The following is a 9,843-nucleotide window of genomic DNA, read 5'->3' on the forward strand; positions in this document are numbered from 1 at the left end:
GCGGACCCACCGCATCCCTCTTCCCGCCGTGATGATGATGGGGGAGAGGAGGGAAGGAGCAGGTGGGACGTGGTGCTCCCCATTTGCCGTGCTGGGATGGACCCAGAGAAAGGGGGGACCCCACACCCCATCCTGCTGCAAAGCTGGAGGAAGCGGGGGGCTCTGCCCGTTCCCACCTTTCTCCGGCGTGTCCCAGTCAAAGATGATCCAGGCCAGGTAGAGCGCGGAGATGGGCCAGAAGCTGGTGAACACCAGGTAGATGAGGAGCAGCAGGCTGATGGTTCCTGCAGGAGCCGGGGAGGGGGGTGAGCCGGCACGCGCCCACCCCGCCGGGACCCCCCGCAGCCCCCTACTCACCCAGCAGCAGGAAGCTGAGCACCCACTGCAGAACGGAGAGGAGCTGGAGCCAGGAGCGGATGTCCCGCTGCGAGGGCCAGGGTGCTGCGAGCAGGGTGCGCAGGGTGGTCTGGATGCTGGCGCGGCTGCCTGCGGGGAAGGACAGGGCCCCCAGCCCAAAACAGCACGGGTTGTGCAAACGCTGTCCCAGCTAGCCAGGGGGACCCGGTCCGGTGGTACCCGTGTCTGCCGGGGTTGGGGTATGGGGGCAAGGCGGGAGGTAGGATGGGAAGGGTGAAGCAGTTGGGCAAGGAGGGATGGGGTGGAGGATGCTCATCCCCAGAGAGCTCCGGACCGTGCCAAGAGATAGCCCTGGGCAACCCGAGGCTGCTCTGGGGCCAGCCCTGCTCCAAGCAGGGGGCAGCTGGCAGGCTGGGCACCCCTAAGCCCAAACCTATCTGTGAGCCTGGGTGCACCAGTGGAGCCAAGCACAGCGGCACATCCCGCACCGTGCCGAGCTCCCCGAAGACCAGAACCTTTCCTGTGCCCTCCTTGGCACGTTCAGGCTCACAAATAATTCTGGGCTTTCTCAGCCAGGCCGGCACAGCAGGGAGGTGCGGGGCCGCATCTGCCCCCCGGCAAGTGCCAAGGACAGCGGCCAGGGGCCGAGCCAGGGTGGCCGAGGCTGGCTGTCCCCACGGCTGTCCCCACCGAGCCTTGCCTCCCGCGAGGGACAGTCCAGCAGCCCATGGCCGCTCCACTCCCCGCGCCGCCCCCTTCCCTCCAGCCGACCTTGGTGAACCATTAACCTCCCCGGGCCGGGTGCCAGGATCCAAACTCCACATGCAGCCCCATCCCTCCTCCTGGAAACCAGCCCGAGGTGCCGGTCCCGCCAGACCACTGCTCCCGGCCAAAGGTCCACTGCAGCCGAGACAACCTGGCACGGCCGCTGCAGCGAGCTATGCCGGCTCTTGTATCACAAGAGCCTTGTTTTCTCGGGAAAACCAACCCAAAATCAGCATGCTGGCCAGATAGAGAGATGCTCAGGGTGAGACAGGAGCAGACCTGTCCCCGTGGCCCCCCAGGCCAGGGACCCTCAGGTCCCCAGCGGGACCCTCGGGTGGGAGGCGAACCACCAAACCCCGGTTCGGGTGGCTGCGGGAGGTTCAACTCTGTCTGGCTCAATCCACGAACGGGACAATTGAAATAAATTAAACACTGGAACCATCACCAGCATCAAAGAATTGTTTTCCCTTTCTCTCTGCCCGAAGCAGCGTGCGGTGCTTTAAGCAATCCCTCCCGCCTGTCCCCGCACGCCCAGCGAGGCAGCCCCAGAAGCCCTGCCGCCCGCACAGCCCTGCCGTCGTCAACTTTCCAAAGCCCCATTTTTTTTCCAGGGAAGATGCAGAGCTCTGCCTAGCAAATTTGTGCCTACCAAACAGTTGCTTTTTTTAGTTCTTTTTTTCTAGCCCCCCCCTAAGTACTCCATGAATGTCCAGACTGCAGACAGAAAATGGAGAAACCCCAGGGGCTCTGCTGCCGGCCCCGTCCACGGCGACAGAACTCTCTCCAAACCCAGAAATTCAGACTCCGTGGCCCCGGGCAGCAAGGAAAGATGACGGGGGATTTCCAGCACTCTGGAGCATCTTGCAGGAGTAACGTTACCGAACGCATTGTCAGCCTTCGCTTCAGAAATTTCATTCCTGTTGAGCAACTGTATGTTTTCCTCTGGTGCTGCTAACCCCAAATTGCTCCGAACACCTCCCTTTCCCCTAAGCAGTCTAAAGCAAATAGACAATAGTGACAACAAACGCTAATTGCCTGACCAGCTCCTCGCATCGCCAGAGCATCAGAAACCATTCAAACACGCTTTGGAAATATCTTACCACTAAGATTTTGGGAACAGGCTGCAATAATTGTTTTCATGGTGACAAGGAGTTAGTTTGGAAATACCAGAGGGCGATGGATTGTGTATCCAGCTGCTTTAACCAGCTGATCCAAGGTAAACCGTCCGCCGCGGAGGGGAGCGGACCCGCGCCGGCCCCAGCTTGCAGAGCAAGGAGGAGAGCTGATGGCCCTTGGGAGGATGAGGAGTCACTGCGAGCGGTGCGGAGCTGTCGTCGAGAAGGGCAGCCGCCGCTTCTCGGAGAGGCACCACTGCTGGCACCGGCGGGGGGGGGGGGGGGGCGCGGGAATGGTACCGTCCGTGCTTTGGGTATTTCACAAACCGCTATCATGCTCTACCGGTGTGACTCCCCTCCAGAGCCTCCCAAAAACATCATCCCAAAGCTCCCGCTCCGCAGTCCGGGAACGCAGCCCGCCAGACGGGCCCTGACCATCAGCCCCAGCGTCCAGCACCATCCCCTCCTCTTCCACCCCTAAGAGGGGCACCGGGGTCAGCTAGCCCTGCCTGCTAGCCCAGGAAGACTGGAGTACTGCCTGGAGAGGACTGGGGGGAAAAAAAATGAGAAGAAAAGGAAACAAAAGCAGCACTGAGATGGGGCTTCAGGCCAACAGTCAAAGGAACAGTAAAAATCCACAGGAACTAATTCAACTAGAGCTACTTCTCAGGATCTACCTCTCCAGAAGTACTCGCTAGGAAGAGCTGGCTAACATCAAATGTGGGAAAGGGATAAACACACGTATAGGATTGCAGGTGTTGTTAAAAAAGACATGTTTCACAGGAGAGGTTTGGAGCCCAGGAACCCACAAAAACTCATCATCTGGTGTTGTAGAGACTCAGTATCTGGAAAAAGGGTGCAACAGCATTCACAGATGTAGATTAGTTAAGAGGAGCTGAGATCACTACACATAAAACATCTAAGCTCTCCTGCAGCCCAGCTGGCCCCTCAGGTGTGCCTGAATCATGCTAATAGGAAGGAAAAAACCCAAATTCTTTCAGAATCCCCCTGTCCCCAGAAGCCAGGGAGCGCTCTGCTGACGAAGCCGACTGCGCCAAATCAAAGACAGTAAACGCCCTGTGGCCTGCCCCAGGTAACACACTGCCACACACGCAAGCAGCAGTGATGCTTTTTTGGGGTTTCTTTTGCCCCAACATTTGTAACAGGTTTAGAACAACTGCAGTCCCGGCTGCCAGCCCACGCTGGGCGACTCCAGAGCTTCCAGCCGCGATTCCTCGCTTTCTTGCCCAGTAAGACGCCTGCCGCGCGCCGGGTCAGTGCCAGGTACGGCAGACCAGTCATGGTCTCTCTTCTCACTCGGTTCAGGGTTAGTGCCAGCAGCTATTTAAACTAGCTTCAGAGGAACCCAGAAAGGGTTTTCACCCCTTCAGGGTTATTCTGCAAGTAGATTTCAAAGCACACCGACAACCAGCGCGCTGCTTCGCCTTTGAATACGGCACCGTTTGTCCCAGTGTTGGCCCCTGTAGGGCTCCAGGAGAGGGTGCGGAGCAGACACATGTTGTGCGTTACATTACGTATGCTATAGCCACGCAGACCCCACGTTACGCTGAGCACAAGGACAAACATTTCTATCAAGGCATTTGTACTATGTGTAGTACCAGCACTTCAAGACGTTGCCCTCGAAATACCTGCCCTACTTCACACAAGAAATCCCAAACGCTTCCGTCCGCCCGCTCAGGGAGGCACAGCAGGGTGAGCCTGTGGGAAGGAAGAACACCTGGCTGCATACAGACCTCCCCGCCGAGGTGAACGCTGCGCCGCACGCTGGCGTGTTCGGAAGCCTCGGCCGAAAAAAACGGCCACCCGACATTGCCTATTTCCCATCCCCAACTCCCTGGGCTGCTGGAAACCAGCCTCACAGACTTGCTCTGGAAGAGCCTAGGATGAAGAGCAAGGGAATTTCACAGCAAGAACTAGGCAGCACAAGAGATTTTATTTTGCTTAAAATATAGAGAAAAAAAATAAATACATCCACCCACAATACAAAGAGCAGTTTCCAAATTCATGTACTTTTCTTTCAAGGACTTCCTCTGGCTGGGAGAGCAGAGGCAGTCTGACCCCTCAGAAAGAGCTCCACCTGACAGGAGCTCTGTGGTATCACTGTACACGACCGGTGCGCTCAGTCTGACACTTAATGTAAACCAAAGCAAACTGTCATGTTTACTCCTCCGACTCCGGTGCCTCCCAGAGAAGCCACGGATACCTCTGCATATGTACAGTGTATTTACTCCTGCATCTCCGGGACACAGGCAATTCTTACAGGATTTCCGGGCCCTGCTCCCTCTGCAGCGAGAGCATCAGCCCACGTTCTGCCGGTTGCCATAGCCTCTCGGGTGTGTATCTTTCCAGTCATCCCAGTTCCGAGCTTTTTGAAGAGCTTCCTCATCATCCTCCTCCTCTTTTTTCTCCTGCTGCTGCTTCTGCAACTCTTCATCAGTTATACCTGCTGAGGGTCAAGAACAGGAGCGAGGGGCAGTAAGACAGTGGAAGATCACCAGTCAAGTTCTCAAAACAGAAGCCCTGCCAGGAGCCGGTCTAGACAGAAAGCTGGAATTGCCGAAGAGCAGCCTCGCAATCCAGTTATTCTCACAGCATAATAAAGCCCGTTCCTACTCTTCCTCAGCCAGTGGGTGTCTTACACCCTGAGTGCATCCCTGTTCACCCTCCCCCTCAAGAGGCTTCCCGAACTCTCTGTTCCAATCTTTGCTTTGCCTCTCCGTACCTGGTGCTCCCTGAGGCGCGCTCTGACCGGACACGACGCCTTGCCTTCTGCGCTGCTCATACCAGTCATCCACGGTCATAGTAGGCAGGCCGGGATATCCAGCACCAAACACTCTACAGGGAGAGAGAGAGAGACAGGCAAAGGCGGCGCTTTACATCGCTACGAATGAGCAGAAACATAGACAGCCACGCACAGAACTACTCTGTAATCCAATCCGTACTAACAACGTAAGGCATGTTATCAAGGAGGGCTTAAGAACAAACGTATTTCTACAGCCTGGGCCTTCAGCAACAGACTTGCCAGTAACCTAGCCATAACGGCATTTAAAGAGTTCAACCTGCTAGTTTAGAGAGGTGAGGACGATTCAAGGTCTTTGGACTAGAACAACTTCTCCAGCCCAAAGGAGAACACTCTGTGCTAGCACAGCTTGCCAAGGAGGCTCCTGGGAACTGAATTAGGAACGGCTCGGCGAAATAGACATATGGAAGGCTCAGGGCAAATAATGTCAAAAGCTCGACAAGAAATCTGGTTTCTATCCCATTTTGTGCTTTAGCTGCCATATTGCTTGCATGAATCTCATGGCGCCACAAAGTGTTAAGATCTTGACACCCCAGGGAAAGCCTTACAGCTAAAAACTGTATTATTGTGACTGATGGTTCTCTGGTAGGTATCACATCTTCCCAGCCCCTCAGATCACTTATTTGAATTCACTGAAATCTTCCAGAGTTCACATTAGATTAAGAAACCACATGTGCTTTTCACTGCTGGACTCTTTATTTCAGCAGTGAAGAACAATCCTGTTATATCACACAGAGGTTAGAGGGGCGGACAAGCCTTGCCTCTCCACAGCTTACCAAACAGCAAGCACATGGCCTATAAACTAACACAGTAATATTTGCTTAATACAAACTCCTCTTCTGCCATCCCAACAGGAGGAAACAGCATTTGCCAAGACATTGCAGCACGTTGGTAACAGAAGAAACCAGAGAAAGTTCAAGAAATGCATTAGGTGTTCCCCCCCATCCCCTGCCCAGATGCACAACACATGCCATCTTGATGCGACACGCTGCCTGAAGGTGAGGACTGGTTTTCTGCATTTGAAAGAGTATCCTAGGCTTGACGTGAGAACAGAGCACTGCACTGCGTCTAAATAATCAGAAAACAACATACTTAGCCTGAGCAGCATCCCGGGTAAGAATGAAAGGTTTCAGTGGAGCCCGGACTTGCCGAGAAGTACCGTGTGGTGGTGCTGAAGACTGAAGATGCAAACAATAGTCACAAGATAATCGTGCAGATGAGAATCCCCTTCCTCTGCTTCCCACCCCAAACAAGTTATTCAAGGTCTTGTAGAAGAGAAATGCCTCTTCTGTCAGAGCAACATCCCAATATGGTCAATTCAGGCCTTAATCCAGTTTAAGTCATGAACTCCCATCTGTGAGCTTCTACAAATCACTTCTCTTTGTGCCTTTCTTACACCCGTTCTGATCAAAGCAGAAAGCTGACAGAGCTAAACCGGATCAGCTCAGATCAAAGCATGAAATATAGCTTATTTTTCCCAGGGATCAAACGCAGTACGTTCTGAAGCAAGTAGAGCTCATCGTTCCCGGTGGTATCACCCAGGGCACTACAGAAGAGCAGAGTTCTGCAACACCAATAATGAACTGCACAAACCAGCTGTGCCAACAAAGCTGGACTATGGTCTATGCCAGCGCATTATGATTTTTTTATTTCTAGACAGACACTTTAGGTGAGTAACATAAAGCCCAGAAACACTATTCTACACAGGAATTACAGGTCTACGAGAAGCTTTCAGCATTCAGAATGGGCATTTCCTTCTGTAACGTCTGGACACTTTGTAGACCAGAAGCGTAGGCTTGAAAGAGATCACAAGGGTCGTCCTTTAATTTACAAATGTACTTACTTCTTTAGAGTTAAGGGTCTGGCAGAACCCAGCAAAGTGGAGAAAAGCCTCTGCACGCAGACCGGTTCAGCTCTGATATTCAACGCTCTAGCATTTCACAAGCCATCACTGTCTAGAACACGTGGTAGCACCGGACAGTGACTAATCCAAAAATCAGACCACTGCCCGTTCAGAATTAAACCAAACCCCATCTGCCTGTGCTGTGACTGAGCTAAATTTCAATCGAGAATTCACAGAGTAAAACTTAGGAAACTCTGCTGTTGAATTCCTCTGAGGTTCATTTACCTGCAACAGTGTCTACCATCAGGTCTAACTACCCACAGTCCACAGGACCTGCAGTGCAAGAGAGATCTCATACCTGTTTCGCTGTACCTCTGCTCCTCAGGATGACCACTTCTTGGTCAATACTCTCAATTTCCTCAAGGCTGGTGTTGATCCATTTCTGGATTTGTAGTATGTAAAATTCCCGTATCTGATCCTCATCTGCTTGCCCGCTCTCCACAAAGGTTCTCATAGAGGCCAACCTGTTCTCCAGCTCCTTCTTCTGCTTGTATCTGTCTCAAAGAAGAACAAAATGAGGTCACTTAAGTAACCTTTCTCTAACACAGCCCAGATAGAGTGTTTTCTGAAATAAACAATTTCCTATCTCTTGAAATTCAATCAAATGTAGTTAGAGAGCTACCTCCTGTCCCAATGCTCTTTTAACTGCTTTTCACGGAGGTGACCGTTGCTGACCAGTGCTCATTACGGTACGCAAGTCCCAGACGTTCATAAAGCTCCTCACGTCTTTGACAAATTTCCTCGTGTGAGGAGGACCCACTCATTTAACAACCGAGTAAGGGTCCTGTAGAAGCAAAGCAGTGACTTACAGGAATGTACCCGTGAAGAAGTGGAGGAGCACTGGCAGCACCAGATCGTATGGGTTGTCATTTACTGATGACCTCCAACGATGCGTAAGCAAGAGGCAAAACGCCAAGCAGGGGGATCCACCTCCCCCCCTCATCTGACTGACAACAGAAGGTTTTTGACAAACAAAAACTACAGAGGAGTTCCAATCTGCTTAAAAAAGGCTCTGAAAATGCAGTTATATACCTACATGCAGCATCAAAATCTTTTCCTCCCATCTTCCCCATCGCTTCCATCTGTCAACTCAAATTTAGACATTAAGTAGGATCTTTACTACTCTTTTAAGGGGTTTAACGTGATTTCATGTATTTAAAAAGAAAATTGTATACAAAAAGGGAGGTTGTGATGGTTTACTGTTGTATTTTAAGTATCTCCTGTCTGTTAAAAGCAGCTTTAAGAAGACAGCTTAAATTTAGAGGCATGCCTCTCAATTTTTTTTTTCTTCTCCTAAAAGTCAAGCAATCCTTGAAAATTAAGCCTGCCAGGTAAAATTAGGCAAGCCCGGCAACATTAATCTCCTGGAGAAAACAGGACTTTAACTCATCGGCTCCCTCACTGAGAAAACCAATGTAATAGCTATTTTGAGTTGCTTCTATATGACATAAAGATATCAAGAAGCCGCTTATAAGGCAGATTAAAACACTCTTCCAATTTGTCTCAGGTGTTTTGTGTGTGTGTGTGTTGTTCTTGAATATAATTTTGGCTTTCTGGATTTTTTGACCTTTTTGGGAATTAGCTACTAAAGGGGGGAACTACCCATATAATACACTTCCAGGCTAAATCCTTGCGTCCCGCTTCCTTCAGTTACAGTGCCACCTGAAGAACGAACGGTAAGAATCGAGGATTAGAAACCTACGGGAGCTGAAAGGACAAGGAGCATACAGGAGCCGTTCTAAAAAACCAAACCCATCCACAAGTGCTCCACAGACAACGCCCAAAACCACCTCTTAACCGGCTGAGCTCCTGACTGCCCAGCCATCCTGCAGGGAAGCAAAGCAAACCACTCCATTCCCGCTTGTCTTTACACTCCACAGCGGGATAGGCTCTCTTCGGTTGGCCGCTGCAACCCCAGCCTGCTCCCTGGGACGCTGCAGTGCGTGCTCATTCAGAGAGCAAGGCTAAAGGCAGCTAGGACGAGCCAGGTCCGGAGCTGGTGTGGTGATACAGGCCTTCTCAGGAAAATTTTGTTCATGCAGTCTATGCATTTTACTGAAAGCGAATATAATTGCAACGCCTCACCCTGATCAAGGACTAACCTGCTTGTGGCAGAACCCACAATGCTCCGTTTGCTTCCTTCAAGCGGAAGGAGCCGCGGTACAGGCAAACACAAGCCCCAGGCGAGAAGGGAGTTCACGAGGAACCAAAGCCCCACCTGCAAAACTCACTGGCACTCGGGAGGTGATGCGCAGCTCTGAGACTGCTGACAAGCAGCCCGTGCTGAAAAGGCTTTGCTGCGCTGATCTCAAAGGCCCCGATGTGTTCTAATATCCCAAACCCACCTCAGTTAGGTCACCCTCTAGAATATAAATCGTATTTTTGTATTCATGCGATTTATTCCCAACTAAAGCATGACAAAGAGGCATCAACCACCTCTTTTTTAAAGATCTAATAAGCACACTGGTAGGTAACTTCCAACGTGGGTGGCTTTACACCGTTAGCAGTGATTAAAGAACTAATCATGACAGCTTTTCTGGAGTTGTTCTTCAAAGACCAGAAACTAAGACACAAATGCACCTCCCCAGCCTGTGCACAATCCAACACCGTTAAGTAATATGTGGTGCATATCTTAAAATGAATGTTTCATGATCAAAGTATTCCAGTATCAAGGGAAGCAGTTCTCTCCTGATAGTCCTTGTCTGTACAATCTTGCACTGCCGGAGGCTCTCCCCTTCTCTTAAACTGATTCCCAAAAGCCTCTAAAGGCCGCAAAGCAAGAGCCTACCTTTCAATTTTGGCTTGCCTGCTGGACGCCATGGCCACCAGGCTGGGCTGGGCAGCAGCGGGGCCCCCCGGCGTCGGGCTCCCGGCATCTTCCT

The 9,843-nt window shown here is 51.6% G+C and overlaps 2 protein-coding genes across 2 annotated transcripts in view; both read right to left on the reverse strand.

Moving 5' to 3' along the window:
- Positions 1 to 2,262, reverse strand: part of LOC103919207 (diacylglycerol O-acyltransferase 2-like) — a 4,002-nt gene extending 1,740 nt beyond the window's left edge. The window contains exons 1-3 of the mRNA XM_009326673.1: positions 2,223 to 2,262; positions 358 to 486; positions 177 to 284 (exon numbers count right to left, since the gene is read on the reverse strand). Coding sequence (XP_009324948.1) covers positions 177 to 284; positions 358 to 486; positions 2,223 to 2,262 — 277 coding nt within the window. The remainder of the gene's footprint in view (positions 1 to 176; positions 285 to 357; positions 487 to 2,222) is intronic.
- A 1,917-nt stretch (positions 2,263 to 4,179) lies between these two features.
- IGBP1 (immunoglobulin (CD79A) binding protein 1) overlaps positions 4,180 to 9,843 on the reverse strand; it is a 12,956-nt gene continuing 7,292 nt past the window's right edge. Inside the window, exons 3-7 of the mRNA XM_009326674.1 lie at positions 9,750 to 9,841; positions 7,260 to 7,455; positions 6,151 to 6,236; positions 4,981 to 5,093; positions 4,180 to 4,701 (exon numbers count right to left, since the gene is read on the reverse strand). Coding sequence (XP_009324949.1) covers positions 4,556 to 4,701; positions 4,981 to 5,093; positions 6,151 to 6,236; positions 7,260 to 7,455; positions 9,750 to 9,841 — 633 coding nt within the window. The 3' untranslated portion in view covers positions 4,180 to 4,555. The remainder of the gene's footprint in view (positions 4,702 to 4,980; positions 5,094 to 6,150; positions 6,237 to 7,259; positions 7,456 to 9,749; positions 9,842 to 9,843) is intronic.

Source organism: Pygoscelis adeliae, unplaced genomic scaffold, assembly GCF_000699105.1.
Source record: "Pygoscelis adeliae isolate BGI_AS28 unplaced genomic scaffold, ASM69910v1 Scaffold216, whole genome shotgun sequence".
NCBI lineage: Eukaryota > Metazoa > Chordata > Aves > Sphenisciformes > Spheniscidae > Pygoscelis > Pygoscelis adeliae.